Source organism: Oreochromis aureus, linkage group 7, assembly GCF_013358895.1.
Source record: "Oreochromis aureus strain Israel breed Guangdong linkage group 7, ZZ_aureus, whole genome shotgun sequence".
NCBI classification, from domain to species: domain Eukaryota; kingdom Metazoa; phylum Chordata; class Actinopteri; order Cichliformes; family Cichlidae; genus Oreochromis; species Oreochromis aureus.
This window is the reverse complement of record NC_052948.1, coordinates 27,464,724-27,484,149: the sequence shown is the minus strand read 5'-3', so window position 1 is coordinate 27,484,149 and position 19,426 is coordinate 27,464,724. Positions and strand designations below refer to the sequence as shown.

Here is a 19,426-nt window from a genome sequence, read left to right as displayed (position 1 = left end):
TTTATTTTTAACTATTCCAACTGCTTTAAGTACCCATCAAAATAATTCTAATCTAATCTCATTTTAGCCAGCTTATTTAGCTAGCTAAAATGAGACGTATATAAATGGGTAAAATGAGTGAGTCATCTGTTAAATTAGTGTGTGAAACACAGTACTGCACATGAAGTTCACTTATAGTTTTACAGGAAAAAATGTTTTTAAAAAAGTAATGAGTAACTCACTGTCTTTCTTTGTGCTTCAGATACCTGTACGCTGTGGGACAGAGAGTCTGGAAACGCTGGAAAAAAAGATATTTTGTTCTTGTCCAGGTATGAAACTGGTGAGACGCTGCTCAGATGAATTTGTATGCTGTGATTGATATGGACAGAGGTGTAATACAGCAGCAGCAAAGGGCTGACATTTGAAGGATCTGATTCAAGCAGTGTTTTGGTAGAATGCAGCAGTCACATATGAAAGCTTCAGCCTTCATAGGAAACAGGTTGTCTCAATTTCTTTGAGACTTTTTTTTTTTTTTTCAACTTAAGCTGGCATTAACTTTCTGAGCTTTTGTGACAGGCTACCCCCACGAGCTTGTAACGTCTTCAGGTATAGATATTGTTTCTCTGCACCTGGAATCAAATGTTTAAAGGCTGTTCATATTTAATGATGGTTGGTAGTGAGACACTGTGTAGCCAAAGTGGACACCATGACATTGCCCACTGGTTTGTGAAGACTTGAGTTTGCTGTTACCATCTTTTTGAAATCAGATGTGACAGTCTGAATATATCATAATCTTAACAAGTTCATTGACATGATTCATATTTAACAGTCATTGCGTAGCCTTAACACTGTTGCATATTTTTAGCACATTTGGGGCAGCAAAGAATATGAACATGGAGAACTTTCATGTCTAAGGACTGTATGTCGGTGTGTTTTTGATGGCTCATGAATTTGTGTCACTGTCCTGCAGGTTAGTCAGTACACATTTGCAATGTGCAGCTATAGAGAGAAGAAGGCTGAGCCTCAGGAGCTGATGCAGCTGGAGGGCTACACAGTGGACTGCTGTGAGCCTCAGCCAGGTAGACACGAAAAAACAAATTGTTTGAGATCTGACAATCTGAGTGAAACTTTGTCAAAACAATAGCAAGATAGATTTTGATAATCTTGAAACTGAGTGTGTACAAAGAATAAAGTTATTGGAGCCAATAAAATAATTAAAACAACTCTGATTTATGGAATTGTACTAATCTCCCCAAAACTCTGTCAGAAAAGCTGTTTAAATATTACGTTTAAATGCAATTTTTTTTTTATAATTTTCTGTGTCTGTTTCTCTGCTAAATGTTGTTCATAACCATGTTCTCTATTTTGAAGATTACATTACAGACTTTTCAATATCTCACTTTTGAGAAGAGTAGGGAGTACACATTTACTGACCAGTTTAAAAAGAAATCAATTATAAATCATCAAGAAATGATTTAATGGAATATGATGAAATTGTCACAAAGTAAGATTTAGATGTGCTTCTTTTTCATTATTCTGCCCTTTAACATTCACTTCTTTTATCTCCTCTTTAGGTCTGCAAGGTGGTCGGTTTTTTTTTAACATGTTGAAGGAAGGCGATTTGGTGATGTTTGCTTGTGATGATGAGCAGGAACGGGTGCTGTGGGTCCAGGCCATGTACCGAGCAACTGGACAGTCCTACAAACCAATCCTCCGCCCCCCCAAAAAAACCCCAAACTCCAGAGGAGGGAACCAAAAACCGACATCCCCCATCAGTAAGTTCAGATTCTCACTGGATCTGTTTTGATTATCTTAATGTCATTGAAGAAATGAAAAGCAGCAAACTACAGAAAGTGCTTTGAATAGCTTTTAAAATCAAACAGTGTTTACTGGGAAACAAACCACAACTGTAAAACACAGAGTTCAGGTGCATAGTTACATATTCTGTTGTATGCTTCTGCCTACATCTTTATTTATCTATAGAGACTTGGCAGAACCTGAGTGATTGTAAGTTGTTGTTTTCTAAGTTTTAGTGTAGTCTTTATTATTGTGGTTGCTCTTAAATGGAAACCATTAGAAAACCTTTAGTTTTCTTTTATTTTAGTGAAACTAAAACTGTAACCAGAACCACTGGTTATGTATGAAAGCAGGTCAGTTACAAATCTTTCTCTTGAAAGATAAATCCCAAATTTTCTTGATGATTTTTGTCAATTATTCCCATAATCTACTTCCCAACAGTGAAGCATGTTGGTAGAAATGTGAATATTGTTATGTACCACGTCCGACACAAGAAACGTTTACGGTGTAAGTATTGTAGTAATAATACTACTACTACTACTACTACTACTACTACTACTACTAATAATAATAATAATAATAATAATAATAATAATAATAATAATAACAATGATAATAATAATAATGATAACAATAATAATAATAATAATAATATTTTTATTTAAAAGTGCCTTTCAAGACACCCATGGACACTTAACAATAGAATAAAACACATAACAGAAGAATGACAAAATGAATAATAATATTATTAATAATAATACGAATAATACAAAGATCATTATATTAGAGTCATTGTTGAAATTTTGAGTTTAAAATTGAAATCTATTTTGAGAAAACATTTTGTATTTGCATCTCCAGAAAATGTCAGAAAAGTCCAAATGTGGAGATCACAGCTGTTGTTTCAGGAGAAACTTCCACGGCTGCTAGACCCCGTCAATTAGTGAAATCCTACTTCAGAAAATGTTTTAGTAGCAAGAAAGGAAATGATTTCTCTTTTAGCACATAAACACAGTGTGGTGTATGTATAAGGGCACTGAGAAGATGGTTTGAATAAGCTGCATCTGGTGAGACGGAAAAACATAGAAACAAGAGTTTGTGTTTTTCAAAATGAAGTGGCTGGTAAAGGACAAATGCAAGGTTATCAATGTTTACACCCTCTTGCAACAAAGAGGTTGTGTGTTGTGTCACAACACCGCTGATCCATTTGTTTTATTAAGTCATCTACACAAGGCGTTTTGTAGAGGGTACAGCAGCGAGGCAGTTTGTTCTGAAACAACAACTGTAATCGGCTCATAATTGTATGTGCAGATTACAGTCAAAATACAATTACAACTTTTTTCTCAAAATAGTATTTAGTAAAATAGTATTTTAACTTTATTATTAATATATAATGTAATGTAATATAATTTGATTGTGCAATTGTTTCCTGAATAGCTCATAGTATTGCACTAGTACAGCCTTATCCTGGGGTTGTTTTGGTACTCTGTAGTCAGCCTAATGCAACTCAGAGCTTCAAAGAACTACTTGAAGACCAAGGAGTGCTGACTGTAATGGGCTTTCATGACATTACTAGAAGCTCTTTGGAACTTTTCTAGATCATGCTTGAATCCATGTAGCTGAATTGTGAAATCAAATCTTTATTAGCAGTCCCACACACTTTGTATCTTGCTGTTTGTGTATTACAAGAACCAGAATCAGAAAGGGTTTTATTGCCAAATGTTGAGCAGGTTTACAACATTAGGAAATTGCTGCGGTACTTAGTGCAAACATACTGTCGGATAACGCTTAAATAAACATAAAAATAAGAATTAAAAGTGCTAAGTAGATAGATATATACATGAGTGCAGGTGGTGATCAGTGCCAAACATGGAATGATGCAGTGAACACAGTGTAGGGTCATGTGTTAGTGGTGGGAACAGTCATATGGTTATTGTTCATGAGTCCAACAGCAGAGGGGAAGAAACTGTTCTTATGGCGAGAGGTTCTGGTGCGAATGGACCAGAGCCTCCTGCCTGAGGGGAGCAGGTCAAACAGACTGTGTCCAGGGTGAGAAGGGTCAGCTGTGATCCGAGCTGCACGCCCCAGTGTCCTGGAGGTGTACAGGTCCTGCAGAGATGGGAGTCTGCAGCCAAGCTTGACAGACTGGTGGGTGGAGGTGCAGCAGTTAGTGTACAGGGAGAAGAGCAGAGGAGAAAGAACACAGCCCTGAGGGGAGCCGTTGCTGATGGTCCGGGAGTCCGAGAAATTCTTTCCCAGCCTCACGTGCTGCTTCCAGGAAGTCAGCAATCCACCGGCAGATGGGATCAGGCACATTCATCTGGGAAAGCTTGCCTTGGAGATGGTCTGGAAGGATGGTGTTGAAGGCAGAGCTGAAGTCCACAAACAGGATCCTGGCGTAGGTTCCTGGGGAGTCCAGATGCTGCAGGATGAAGTGTAGAGCCATGTTGATAGCGTCGTCTTCAGACCTGTTGGCTCTGTATGCAAACTGCAGGGGGTCTAGGAGGGGGGCCGTGAGGGTCTTGAGGTAGGAGAGAACCAGGCGCTCAAATGACTTCATGACCACAGATGTCAGAGCCACAGGTCTGTAGTCATTTAGTCCAGTGATCCTTGGTTTCTTGGTTACAGGGATTATGGTAGAGGACTTGAAGCAGGCAGGCACATGACATGCCTGCAGTGCGGAGTTGAAAGCTGGACTCTGTTGAAGCCTGCAGACCAAATCTGAAGAGTTTGATATCACTGTATGCTTTTCTAATTTTTGGTCCTGACAGTCTTTAATTTAAAGAATTTAATGTAATTCTTTCCTTTTTTTTCTCATCCACTGCCACCCTTTTTCCATGACACATTTTTATTGCGATATTGCTCCCTTCTTTCCACTGTACACAGTGTGAACAGTTTTTCATTACAGAACACCAATCAGACAGCAGGTTCTAAGATTGTGTTTTTTGTTTGGAGAGGGTTTCATGTTCACATGCTGATTGGTTCTGTATCACACAGTCACACAGCAAGAGTCAGATCAAAACAGCTTAACAGCATTGTAGGTCATACTACTGTGAGAGAGGAAAAACAAACACAACATATGGTAAAGACGGAAGGAAGAGAGTATGAAGACAAAATTAAATGGTGACACTTTTTTCTTTAATACATCACATACTGTTCATCCATTTTTTACATTTTTTTCTCGAAATGACTTCCTCCTTTTTTCTTAACATGACACAGTAATAAATGTAGCCTATTTTCAGCTCTGGAGGCCAGGATAGCTGAATTAGAGACTCACTTTGCTCCCTTGAAAAAGCCAGTGCTAGCCAGGCTCCTGTAGCCGGTGCAGTCAAAGGTGTCGAAGGCCCCGTTAGCTCTACCCCAGCAGATTGTCCCAGGAACACAGGATGGCTGGGTGACGGTGAGGAGGACACATAATCTTAAAGAGAAACCCCTAGTACACCACCAACCCATTCATGTGTTTCACCACTAGTCCCCACTCAGCAATACACCCACCACAGATCAAAATGGTAGTTGGCAATTCTGTTCTGAGACATGTGAAGCTAGAAACACCAGCAACCATAGTCAGTTGTCTTCCAGGGGCCAGAGCAGGCGACACTGAGGGAAATTTAAAACTGCTGGCTAAGGGTAAACGTAAATACAGTAAAAATATGATTCACGTCAGCAGTAATGACACCCGGGTACGTCAGTCGGAGGTCATTAAAGTTAATATTGAACCTGTGTGTAACTTGTAACCTGTGTGCCAACACTATGTCAGACTCTGGGATTAGAGGACCAGAGAAAACTACAATCAGACCAGGAGTGACATGTTTAGCCGCATGTTCTCCTTAAACCCCATACCCTTAGAGGCTGTATCGGCTTCCAGACAGATAAAAAACAAAATATTAATGGGCACAAAACAACTTCAACATAAAATAAAAATTGCAAAGAAAGGACAATGCACCCAGTAGCCACATCTATATTGTATCTACATCTAGTGGCACAGGGTGGCAGCAATCTTCCACACCAGCTTATTAATCAACCTAAGTCCTAGATGGAGTTTTTTAATTCATGTGAAAGCTTGATGCTTAGCTTTGTCCACCGTAGCTGAAAAACTCAAAAAACCAGTCTCATTTGTTAACAGGTGCTTCTGTACATTCAAGTACATTATCTGAAAATGTAAAAGAACCCACCCACCACTTTAATCACACTCTAGATCTTTTTCTAACATATGGCATAAAAAACTGAACATTTAAGAGTGTTTCCTGAAAACCCTCTCTTGTCTGATCATTTCCTAATAACATTTAAATTTACAATAATTCATAACACAGCAGTGGGGGATAGATTTCATCGCATCAGATGTCTTTCTGAAAGTCCTGGTACAAAGTTTGAGGATAAAATTTACCGACTGTTATTATCTATAATGCCTTTTGCCAACATATTGCAGAGCAGCTACCTGAACGCTACTCCTACAGAGGTCGATTACCTTGTTAATCATTTAACTTCTTCAGTACGTATGACTCGCATGACTATAAAGAGAGCCTCAAATCAGAAGTACTTAACTCCCTGGTATAACTGTCAAACTCAACAATGGCGTCTCACTAATTTAGAAGATCATCATTTAGCCTGGAGAAATAGTTTGCTGCTTTATAAAAAACAAAAGCCTAGAAGATCTTACAATTCATCACTAATTGAAGAAAATAAGAACAACAGGTTTCTCTTCAGCGCTGTGGCCAGGCTGACAAAAAGTCAGCCTGGCCACAGCGCACTGTTGAGCTATTAATAGTTAACAATTAACTAGTAATGACTTCATGAATTTCTTTCCAAATAAAATTTTAACCATTAGAGGAAAAAATCACTGATAATCATCTCACAGATGTAACATTATCTACAGCTACTTTCAGTACCATTGATATTTGTTTAGTCTTTTTCTCCAATTAATCTTTCTAAATTAACTTCAGTAATTACTTCCTCCAAACCATCAACGTGTCTTTTAGACCCCATTCCTACAAAACTGCTCAAAGAAATTCTACCATTAATTAATGCTTCACTCTTAAATATGATCAACCTATCTCTAATAATTGGCTATGTACCACATGTCTTCGAGCTGGCAGTAGCTAAACAATTAAAAAAAGCCATCTCTTGACTCAGCAGTCTTATCTCTAACCTTCCTTTTATTTAAAAAATTCTTGAAAGAGTAGTTGTGAAACAGCTAACTGATCGTCTGCTGAGAAATACTTTATTCATAAGATAAGATAACCTTTATTAGTCCCACACGTGGGAAATTTGTTGTGTCACAGCAGAAAGTGGACAGTGCAATGTTGCAGTAGCAAAAATTAAGAAAAACACTGGAATAGGACAATATAATAAGAATAACATACTATATACAATAGAATAAAATGCAACGTTGTCAGAAAAAGAGAATTGCACTTAGTGTTATTGCACATGTGTGGATGTGTGTGTTTGATCAGCTGCAAAGTCCTTGTTGTGGAGTCTGACAGCAGTAGGAAGGAAAGACCTGCGAAGTCTCTCTGTCCCACATCGTGGGTGCTGCAGTCTCCCACTGAAGGAGCTGCTAAGGTACCTGTAGCTATCCACAGCCTCAATGGCCATACCTTGAATGTTTAGTGGTTGCAGTGGAGGATGTTTGTGCCTGCGGAAGTCTACCACCAGTTCCTTGGTCCACAAAGTCTTGGGTCAGTTCTCGGTACTTCCTGTCCGACACACAGCCCTGAGTTCTCATGTACTGCGGTCAGTCGGTCCTGCTTGTCCTCAGTGCAGCGTTTGATACTGTCGACCGTAATATTCTATTAGAACAATTCAAGCATGCTGTAGGTTTTACAGCTACTGCACTGCAGTGGTTTGTTTCATGTCTATCTAATAGACTCCAGTTTGTTCATGTAAATGGAGAGTCTTCTTTTCACACTAAGGTTAATTATAGAGTTCCACAGGGTTCAGTTCTAGGGCCAATTCTGTTTACATTATACATGCTTCCCTTAGGCAGTATCATTAGAAGGCATAGCATACATTTTCACTGCTATGCAGATGACACACAACATTATCTGTCCATGAAGCCAGGTAACACACATCAATAAGTTAAACTGCATTAATTTCTTAAAGACATAAAGACCTGGATGACCTCAAATTCTGTGTTTTTAAATTCAGATCAAACTGAGGTTATTGTACTTGTCCCTAAAAACTTCTTGTGGTCAAAAAACTTAATGAACCAATTGTCTTTTTCTGTATTTCCCTCATTGTTCCATGCATCTTTTTTTCCTGTATTTTTTTTCATCTTTTGTATAATTTTTCATTTTGACGTTTCTGTTTTACTCTTCCTTGACTGGACCTACAAATCATTTTTTTTACCTGTATATAGAAGACATGTCCACATTTTCAACCCCTCCCATGCCAGGTACTGTGAAATAAAGCTGATTATAGCTGTATTTATGTAATGTGGTGTGACTGCGGTCCATTCTCGCCACAGCTCGTTAGTGTTTAATGGAATAGATTGAAACGTCAATCGCGAGAGGTGCTGACACACTGTTTGCAAAAGGAAATGGAAGGTGTCCCTGAAATAGCTCTTAACTGGATGCAAAGTGTTGCTGTGTGTGTGAGCATGTTTGTGTGTAATGGGCTTGAGAGAAAGTCATTCTCACTTTAATAACGATCATGGCTGTTAACCTGCATCTTCATTTCCAGTCGCCCTGCAGGTGTGCTTTTGATAAAAATCAATGTGGGGGTTACATTTCACTAATGACTGCATGTGAAATGGGTTATTACCATTAATAAAGTCACATTTGTTCTATCTTGACTCCATGGAAATAGCTGCAATTTTTTTTAAACATGAGCGAGATGGTTTTGTTTTCTATTTGAAGGTTAATAACTCAGAGGTGAGACAATGAGAGCAGAGCCGCAGTATCTTTTCTTTGTCTTTAGCAGCGAACAGACAGCAGCATCAGACTTTATTGACTGGCATGTCAGAGCTAATAATGAAGCTGTTTACACATGGAAGCCATGTCAAAGGCTCACACATATCAGCCTACTCACAGTTACTGTCCTGCTCCGTGAATCCACACTTTCTGTTTTGAGGGATAAACTGGTCATTTTATTTACCAGCTGATGCCCAACAGTTTTCTCACATTTAATGGTTTTCTGTGTAAAACCTTTAGATATTTGTGAATTCAGTCAGCAGTCTTTCATTGTTGCTCGTTCAGACTGGTTGAGACTGTTGATAGATATATATATATATATATATATATATATATATATATATATATATATAGATAGATGAATGTAGCCATTGTTATCTGTTGATTTAAAAAAAAAAAAAAAAAAAAACCCTGTTGTGGAAAATCAGTCTGAGCATTTCTGCTATTGCCTTTAAAACTGTGTGTATGGGGTAGATCTGACTCAGAAACACAGGGGGTCATTGGCTGACTAATGGGGACAATAACTTGCATAATAATGTGGCTCTGGCTCAGGCTGGGGTAGCACAGGTTGTCTACTAATTGGGGAATTGTTGGTTCAATCCCTGAGTGCTCCAGTTAGCAGGATCCTTGGGCAAGATACTGAACCCTGAGTTGCCCCAAGGGTGAAGTGTTCATCAGAGTGTGAATGTTCGATAGAAAGCACTTGTAGAAAAACAAATACTCGGGTAAATGAGACATGACGCTTTGAGTGCTGGAGTAGAAAACCATTATATAAGAGCAAGTTTATTTACCATTTATGAGATTAACTTCATGTTATAATAAGGATTATTGAGCAGGGGTGACGAGCTTTTGATGATCCTTTTCCAATGACTATGTATGTGAGCTGTAAGTTGTTATGTCGTTGGGTCAATATGCCATAATTGCTGAATTTGATTAGAATTCAATGGCTTCTTTAAAGTTGTCTGCATTTGTAAATGGTGACTAGAACTTGGAAAATGAAGCCTTGGAGTGGATCTGTTATCTGCTAACCAAATATTCTGACTACAGTGAGAGTCCTAAATAATTCCAGTGCTAAGGTAACCCACTAGCTAATGGGTTACCAGACTTATCAGCAGTTAAACTTTCTGGAGAAGCGCACGAACACGAAGAAATATAATGTATTTATATATTTATTGTTTTTATAGTGCTTTTCTGGTCTTACTGACCCCTCAAAGAACTTTGGACCACATGTCACGTTGTAACCATTCATTTATACAGTATTTTATTCTGTAGACTCATTCACTTTAACAACTGCACATCCATGGGCGATTTGGAATCACCAAATAAGCTAACATGCATATCTTTGGACTGTGAGAGGAACCTGGAGCATGCAGAGGAAACCTACACAGGGACAGGAAGAACATGCAAACTCCACACAGAAAGGCCCCAGCTGGGTTCAAATCAGGAACAATCTGGCTGTGAAGTGACAGTGTTAGCACTTCACTATCACTATTGTCCATATATTACCTGTGCAAACACACTAGTGTACTTAAAAAATCAAAGTTGCCATTGTGCTGACTGTAAAATTAAAAAGGCTACAGTGTATATACAGCGGGGGAAATCCCCCCCTGCAGATTTTGCAAGTTTGCTCGCTCCTGAAGAAATGAGCAGTAACTGATTTTTCTGGTAGTTTAATGAAGAGAGAATATCAATGAAAGTAGATTTGCATGTCAGTGGATGAAATAACCATTTGATTCCCAAGCAAAACAAGGGTTCCTAGGTTTTGGTCCCAGTGTCTCGAGTTTTTGTTTAGTTTCCATATTTCCTGCTTTTTCTATATATTGAGATTCTAAAGTTTTGTTTTTAGTTCCATTCTGGGTTATTAGGTGTGATTCATTCTTTGTTTTCGTTATCATGTTTCCCCTGTGTTCTCTGTGCTTTGTCTAGTTATTGTCCATCCGGGTTTGTTGCTGTTGTATGTTAGTAGCCGTTTGTGTCCTGTGCTGGTATATAGTTATAGTCTTGTTGTATTCCTGATGTGTTCCCTTCTGTGTTCCTTTGTGTCCCAGTTTTATCTGCTTTTGTCCTTTTATCTTCCCACGTTCCCCGGCCTAGTGATCGTGTTCTCCATTATCTTGAGTTACCCTTATTCCCCATTCTGGTGACTGTCTGGTGTATCTGTGCTTGTCAGTCATGTTTCCATGTTTGTTTACCTTTTGGTTGTGTCAAGCTCACGAGTCTTAGTCCTGATCTTTGTATTAATTACTTCCTGCTGTGTTCTCTACCCGTTCTCTGCCTAATCACCTGTTGTGTATTTATTATTTAGATCTCCTGCTGTCATGTTTTCCCTTGTACCTTCATAGCCATGTGCTCGTAGCTCTGACTTCCCTATGTTTTCCTAGAAGTGTATTTTCTCTAGTAGTGTTTTTCAGTTGTTTGTTTAGACTTCTCAAACAGCCAGTAATAAAGTCTTTTCTGTTCAACTTCCAAGTCCTGAAAAAGTATACTTAGGGCTGAGTCCTTACATCTCACATATGTACAGCTACTTTCAGTACCATACCAATACCAATACCATATAGACTCTTTTTCTCCAATTGATCTTTCTGAGTTAACTTAATGGTCAACATATCTTTTAGACCAGCGGGTTGGGAAGTCCAGGCCTCAAAAATTCCTATTTCACTCAAGTTTCATCTAATGTTTTGTTTCTGGATTTTTGGATGATATTCGTTCTGTCTTTATCAAAATGAATCTACCATACACATGAGAAACTTTTCGTTTCTTTATAAATGAGCGACTTTACAAATCCAACAGGGGATCAAATAATTATTTCCCCCACTGTAAGAAATAATGTGCATGTTTTACAGGTGCAGCTACATTAGTAGCTGGAAGAAATTTCCAGGCATATTTTAGATATGTTAAAATGATCTTTTCTTTGCAAGACACTGTAGTTAGAATTTCCACTTCTAAATACCTGGGACACTGTAAAATATGTAATTAAAAAGAGAATGCATGGATTTTGCAGATCTCATAAACCCATTTTATTCACAATAGAACATAGACAATATAACAAATATTTACATTGTGACGTTTTACTATTTTAGTATAAATTAGTACCTCATTTTGAATTTAAAGGCAGCTACACAACAGGGATAGGTTCAAGAAGAGGTTGGAAAAGTATATAGTACAGGGAAAAAAGCAACTGCGGGAAGGTTAACTGGCAGACAACCAGTTTCTTCTGGTAAAGTAAAGATGGGGCAAAGGTTCAGCAATTTCACAATAATGTTCCCTTTAACATAAAATTGCAAAGACTGAAAATCCTGTTATCTAAAGACTCATGAGAAATCTCTGTGCCAAAGAGACGAGACAAAAAAAAGGATACCAATGATTTTATAGGCTTGTAATGCAATCTTAATCACTTTGTTTTATAAATGTTAACCCTCTAAAGCCCAACCTGTTGCTAGCGCTAGACAGATGTTTTGCAACTTTTATTTTCAGCATCTTTTCTGTGAATGTCCAGCACTGTAAAACTTGCAATTTCAACTGGCAAAGCAAATTAAATCTTTTTAAATGACAGATATTTCTCCTGAATTCCTTCTGAAAAATTTGAACACGACAGTTGATGTCCTGGTTCATGTCCTGAACCATTTGCTCAACTGAAAGAATTTCACCGGTTCCTGAAAGCAGTGGCTCTGTGCTTTTCAGTGATATTAGGGTCATTACGGTAATCCTCACCACATCCAAATTTCGGCAAATAACATAGAGAACAACACAGTAAACCTATAACCTTTAACGATTTAATTCATTTAATTTTATTTTATTTTAATCAACCTTTAACTAAAAACAAGAACATGAAACAATTCCATAACCTTAAAAAAAATTAGCTTTAAGCATACAGTACCGCACAAAACAGTACACTCAGAAATACTGTGGAATTCAGAAGTTTTTGTTTTTCTCTTAATTTGGAAAATGTCTTTTACTGTGTGAGGAATTGTCTAAAAAGTTTAGTGGAGCTTTTATCGTGCATTTCCTTTTACCATGTTTTTTGTTGTTGTTGTTGTTGTTGTTTTGTTGTGGGTGTTTGCTGTGTTGTGTTCTGTGTTATTTGCTGAGATTTGGATGTGGCGCCTTACCTGGGATTACTGTAATGATCCTAATATCACCGAAGAAGCACTGAGTTGATGCTTTTGGGGGCCGCTGGTATTCTTCGATTGCGCCAGTAGTTCAAGCATTACAGTAGTTTGACTTAAGTTTGACCTAAATAGGATAAATCATTAGAGGCTATGGGAAAGTTTAGTTTTTATATTTAGCAATGAGAAAACCATTTTTTCAAGACATATATCTTAGCTCTTTGTGGGGTCAATGAAGCTGCTAATGTTCTCACCTCCAAACTTTATTGAAAGGACAACCAAGTCCGAAAGAAATTTGAGTTAACATGATTTCAATGATTGAATGAAATGGACCAGAAACAAAGTCCAAATCAGTGGAAACCATCGGAGGCTGTGACTTTTGGACTTGAATTCCACTTTTCTCACACAGACATCGACTTTTTTTTTTGTTAATATGGTAAGACAGGTCTACAGAATGGCTCCTGAAGGGATGTTTCCACCTGTCATCTGTGTTTTTGAAAAAAGCTGGTGGTTGGTTTGAAATCAAGGATGATCCTGAGGAGAATGTCCAATTATCTTACGCTCTTGGGGTTCAGCATCCGTCTTAAATGCAGAGGAAGAGCTCTGAAAGTTTGTGTGTGCTCCTTTTTATTTTTTGACAGAGTTTAGTTTGTCTCTTTGAGCTCTACACAGTGTGAAGCTGCAATCAGCCAGACCGAGGCTGATGGACTTGTCTGTCTGTGTCTTCGTCTCTGTTTGTTCTGTCATCACCAGAGCTGCTCTGCTCCGACAGGGAGGTCATGTCAAATCTTTCAACCATGTGCACCTGAAACTGAAACACTTTGTCCTTATCCTCTTTGTCTGCGTCAATAACCTGCCATCAGGGGCCACTGCCTCTTTTCAGAGTAGGTTGTCACATAGATGTGACTGTTGCTGTGATGATGGCAATGAAACGCAGAGTAGATGGGTATAGAGAGGTTGGACAGAGAGGAATACACATGAAGAGAAGATACAGATGAGCATGTGTTACATTTTAGTTGCGCACCTGAGATGGATGGCGTTTTAGCAAACAATCGAAAATAATCTGGCAAACATAATCTTTCTTTTTTTCCTTTCTTTTTAATTGGTGCTTTCTTGTTGAAACCTGTTACCTGTATTGACTGGAATGAAGTGAGCTGGGCCAAAAGACTAGTTGGAAAGGTCAAATTAAGCTTGGCGGTAACATATTATAGTGCGTGTAATTTTAAGTACAGCATAATTTCATGGTAATTCCCAGACATTTTTTCCCCTTATGTTACATCATAAGTATGCTGTACTTCTCAAGGCGTGAGCCTTATGGAGTAGCTTAAGCTTGTCTAACATCCATATATTTTACAGGGAAGGGCGCAAATTGTAATGTAAGTAATTTTAAGTACAGTGTAATGAAATACTAAGTAAAGACTGCTCAAGTAATTTTGTGCATAATGGACGCTTCACTATGAAACTCTCTTGTTATGTGAAATATAAAAATGATAGAGTAATAAGAGCTTTTCTTCCTTTCTTATTAGAAATTATACATTGATACATACAAACTTCGCAGGCTCATCTGATTCTATAATAATGGAGACAAAATTAGTTATTTTCATTAACCGTTAATTAAAAACAAGAACTCTGGAAAAAAATGGGCTTTAACGATACAGTATCGTACAAAACAGTACTTAGACTCAGAAACACCATGGAATTCAGAAGTTTTTGTCTCCCTCTCAATTTGGAAAATGTCTTTTCCTTTGTGAACAAGTGTCCAAAAACATGAGACTGACTGCACATTTTCGCGCAGTCATCCCACATAATAGGATAGCACACCAAAGCCTTCTGCTTTTTGAGTGATGTCCACCTGTACAGACAATCAGACAATTGAAGATCATGTTTTCAGCAGTCTTGAATACACTTTTTTCCCTTTAGCATTAAAATCATAAATGAACTATTTGTCCTGTGACAGCTGGCAGAAGATCCACCCTCCCTGTGACCTTTGCACTTGAATTACTTGACTAAGGAGCTTGGAAAGAAAAGCGTCTGGACGTCTTTAAGTTGCCTGAAAAGTGTTTCAGCTCTCATCCGAGAAGCTTCTTCAGTTCTGAACTGAACTGAATTCAGAATTGCTTTAATTTTTCATAGCATAGGTTCAACAAGGTGCTGGAAACATTCCTCTGAGATTTTTTCACCAAACTAACATGATAGCATTTCAAAGTTTCTGCAGACCTGTCATCTGCACATCCATCATGAAAATATCCCATTTCACCACATCCCAAGCGAACCAGTTTGAGATGATTAAAGATAGAGATTTGGCACCACCTTCTCCTGTTAGCAACTTCCACACCAACAAGATATTTTCACTCACAAAGGTGCTGCTCAAAGGATTTTTTAGACCATTCTCTGTAAATCCTAGGATGTGGTTGTGTGAGAAAATTCCTGTATATCTGAACAAGGACTGAGTTTTTGTTATATGATTGGCTGATTAGAAGCCAATTAGATTGTAGTGTTGAACAGTCATACCTAATGAAGTGCCAGTGTGGTTGTTTGAAGTCTCAGCTTATCTACGGATTGTGTTGTGCTGTTGCTCCACATGCCCCCACAGACCTCGCAGGCAGTGGAAGGGGTCGTAACACAACTCTTCAACATTTCAATAATCCCTGCAACTGTACTTAATAGTTTTCTTTCTGAAATATGTTATTAAAGTAAATCTCTATGAATTTCAAACTTTTGTCAGACAAAACCATGAATTTAAAGATGAATTTTTCGTCTCCACAAGGCTGTCTAACTGTGTTATTAGATATTAGCTTAGATTTTAACTCAGCTGTGTGTTATTAGGCTACTGTAGGAGCAAACATCACATTTTGTACCTGAATAATTTAGTTAAATGGCTGTGAATGTGATAGCTTTGCTATAGAGCTGTAACCTGTCTAGGGTGTACCCTGCCTAGCTGAGAAAGGCTCTCTAATTAGTAGTCATATTGTCGTTAATGCTTTTTTAATTATAACTGGTCATCTGTACGTATCATGACGGATGTTGTTTCCACTATAAATAAATTAATATATTTAATGAAACAGTAATGAACTGTAGTTGGCTCGTGACAATATTTTGGCATTTTTAAAAATTCTAATCATGCTAGTCATGCTCTATATAATACTGAACTATGTGGTAACATGAACCTCAGGAATGCCCATATGTTTTGTAAAACATATTTATATTCCAGGGTATTTTTTCCTCAGTTAAGTCAGGCAAATTACATGGCTGTCCACCCAGCAGGGTGATGAGTTTTTACCCCTTAGCCATAAAAGGCTGATGGGGTATTGTCAAGTTTCTAGTAAGATACGAGGCATTTTAGAACTTTTCTTTCCTTACTGTCATAGCTTTAATGTTCCATGTGGAGTTGGTGTCGACATTTGTGGAGAATATTTTACAAGATGACAAGATAGTACCATAAGTTCATAAATATAAATGTAAAAATTAGCCCACACAACTTTTGAATTAAAGTAAATATACTTGGTGGAACATTAATTTTTATTCTTTAGCAACATACTTAGAGTACATTTTACAAAGTTTAGCTGCTACTTGTGATAATAAATGTTCATAACTCTAAACGTGCATAGAAAGATGTTTTAATAGAATATTCTTTTAAAAAAGAAATCTGGTAACACATATAACTGTTTATTTTCATATTATTTTTTATGGTGTAGAAAGAGACAGAGTAATAAACCAAGCATCCTAGAATCATCTTGTGCATGTCCTTCTTCAGACATCCATGAACTTCCTCTTTCTCTTTTCCTCCTGCCTGGTAGCTTCAGTTTCAACATCCTTTATCCAGTATATCCACCATCCCTCTTCTGCACTTCTGCACCGTTTCTGCTCCTCTGTTCAAACCATCTCAGCCTTTAACTCTCTAACTTTGACCTTTAGACTCCTCCTGTTTATTCTGGTCACTTCTATTGAAAATCTTAAAATCTTCAGCTGTGTCACCTCTAGGTTGGCGTCTTGTCTTTTTGTCAGTGCCACATCTCCAAATCATACATCACAGCACGTGCCACTAGGTTGTAGAGCTTAATATTCCCTTCAGCTACTATCCTTCTGTCACAAATCACACCTGCCACTCATTCCACCCACTCCACCTTTCCTGTACTCTCTCTTCACCTCAATTTTGGATTGTCCACTGCTTTGCTTGGTTGATTCATTTAATTAATTTTAATTTGATTTAAACTAATTTACCATCACAACCTCTAGTCCTTAAATCTTCACTGTTACACTGATCTCCCTTTCATTCACACACATGTATTCTGTCTTTTATTCCTCTTCTCTTCAGAGCCTACCTCCACCTCTCTAGGCCCTCTTCCATCCACCTGCTCCCTACTCTCTCTACAGATCACAATGTCCTCTGCAAACGTCACAGTCTGCTGAGACTCCTGCCTGACATCTTCTGGCAGCCTGTCCATCACCATGGCAAACAAGATGGGGCTCTGATGTAATCCCATACCCACCTTGAACCAGTCTTTCACTTTAGATGTATTGCACCAACTTTTTACTAGATCCACCAAGACTTAGTGCAACTCCTCCTGACCTTCTCTATACTTCTCCATTAACATTCTCCAAACAAACATCACATCTGCTCTTTCTCAGCATGAAGCCATACTGCAGCTCAAACCTCACACTTTCACCTTCTTAACACACTCTTCACATGTTAGTACATTTACATCTCTGTCTGTCATCACACTGACCTGTTCCACATCCTCCCCAGTTCAATTTGTCTTTCTAGCCAATTGCTAGAACTGGATGTAGGCAATTCCTCCTTACGCTAAAATTACATACTCAGTTATTAACAGAGATGGGCAGTAACGCGTTACTGTAATCCGATTACTTTTTTCAGGTAACGAGTAAAGTAAGGGATTACTATTGCAAAAACGGTAATTAGATTACCGTTACTTTCCCGTAGGAATGCTGCGTTACTGCGTTACTAAAACTTTTTACTTTTTTTGCGAGAATGTCTCATGACAGTGACGTAAGCGAGTGTGACGTTCGTGACAACAGCTGTGTGCAGATCAACAATGGATAATATATCGAGTGCGGGAGAGAGTATGAGCGTGCAGCGTTTAAAGCGTGGAAGTACTGACCTTACTTTGAGTTTGATTCCATAAAAAGTGATAAAAACATTACTGTCCATTGTGCGTGGGAAGAAAACTTCTTTTTACAGCGAAAAAAAGCCCCCTAAACTTCCAAGCAAGCACCGGGAGTGCGCTACCACGGAATGGGAAACTCACAGAGAAACTCGCGGATTCTTCAACTGACCGCTGCGGCACACCTGCACCAGGGCAAACCTCTGCCTACGCCACTCCTGCTATACAGGTGAAAATAGAGCAACAGGACCGCTAGTCTTTGATTTTATTTATTTTCTGCTGTGTTTCACTTGCATCTATTTGAAAGACTGAGTGTAAACACAAAAAAATATTTTATTTTATGTGCTGGAATGTGCAGAAAATAGGTTTAAATGTTAAACAAATTTCTTCCAGTCAGAGAATGTTGCATATAATTTAATTTTTGCTTGATGCATAAAGTTAAAAGATTAAAACTAATAAAACAAGTTTTAAAAAGAGACTTTTCCATTTGATTACATTTTGTATGATGGATTATGCAGAAAAAGTAGAATTGGGCTGAAAGATCTATCGCTTTATCACCTATTCAGGTTGTAAATTGTGTTTTTAACAAGTAACTAAGTAATTAATTACTTTTGAAAAAAAAAGTAAGTAAAAAAGTAAAAAGTAATCAGTAAAGTAACAGGATTACTTTTTGGTGGAAGTAATCAGTAATTAGTTACTGATTACTTTTTTCAAGTAACTTGACCAACACTGGTTATTAAGATTACTAACGCTATACTTTAAATTACTTACAGCACAATTTGTGTCTTTTTTTCTGTGGAATACCTGAATGTTAGGCAAGCTAAAGTCCCTCGGTAATTCCGTCAGCATGTGTCTCCTTTCCTGTAAGATGGCCATAATTTCAAAATACTCGTCAGACTATATTTTAAATACTGCGTAACTAAATTTAATTACTGGGTAATTCTATGCTAATTTCAGCAAAAACAACCATAATTTCTCCATCTCTTGCCAGTAAAGAGAAACCAATAACAGATGTGTGAAAGCTCAATTTTAACTATTTAAAAAAAAAAAAAATTAATAAAAAGATATTTAAAGCTTGCATGCGGTCATAAACACTTGAACAACTTTGATTCATACAGTGTGACTGTTTATCCTGAATGATCAGGTCCCATCACATCTTAAAGGTCTCATTGTCAGAGTACAGGGTGGGCCATTTATATGGATACACCGTAATAACATGGGAATGGTCGGTGATATTAAAGTCCTGTTTGTGGCACATTAGTATATGTGAGGGGCAAACTCCTCAAGATGGTGGTGACCATGGTGGCCATTTAGAAGTCGGCCATCTTGGATACAACTTTTGTTTTTCAATAGGAAGAGGGCCATGTGACACATCAAACTTATTGGTAATGTCACAAGAAAAACAATGGTGTGCTTGGTTTCAACGTAACTTTATTCTTTCATGAGTTATTTGCAAGTTTCTGACCACTTATAAAATGTGTTCAATGTGCTGCCCATTGTGTTGGATTGTCAATGC

General features: G+C 37.9%; 1 protein-coding gene across 3 annotated transcripts in view; it reads left to right on the top strand.

Moving 5' to 3' along the window:
- The window catches only part of cadps2 (Ca++-dependent secretion activator 2), a 142,297-nt gene that overhangs the window by 28,244 nt on the left and 94,627 nt on the right, over positions 1 to 19,426 (top strand). For all 3 annotated transcript variants that reach the window (XM_039615160.1, XM_031742037.2, XM_039615161.1), the window contains exons 9-11: positions 242 to 308; positions 950 to 1,058; positions 1,554 to 1,754. In XM_039615160.1, coding sequence (XP_039471094.1) covers positions 242 to 308; positions 950 to 1,058; positions 1,554 to 1,754 — 377 coding nt within the window. The remainder of the gene's footprint in view (positions 1 to 241; positions 309 to 949; positions 1,059 to 1,553; positions 1,755 to 19,426) is intronic.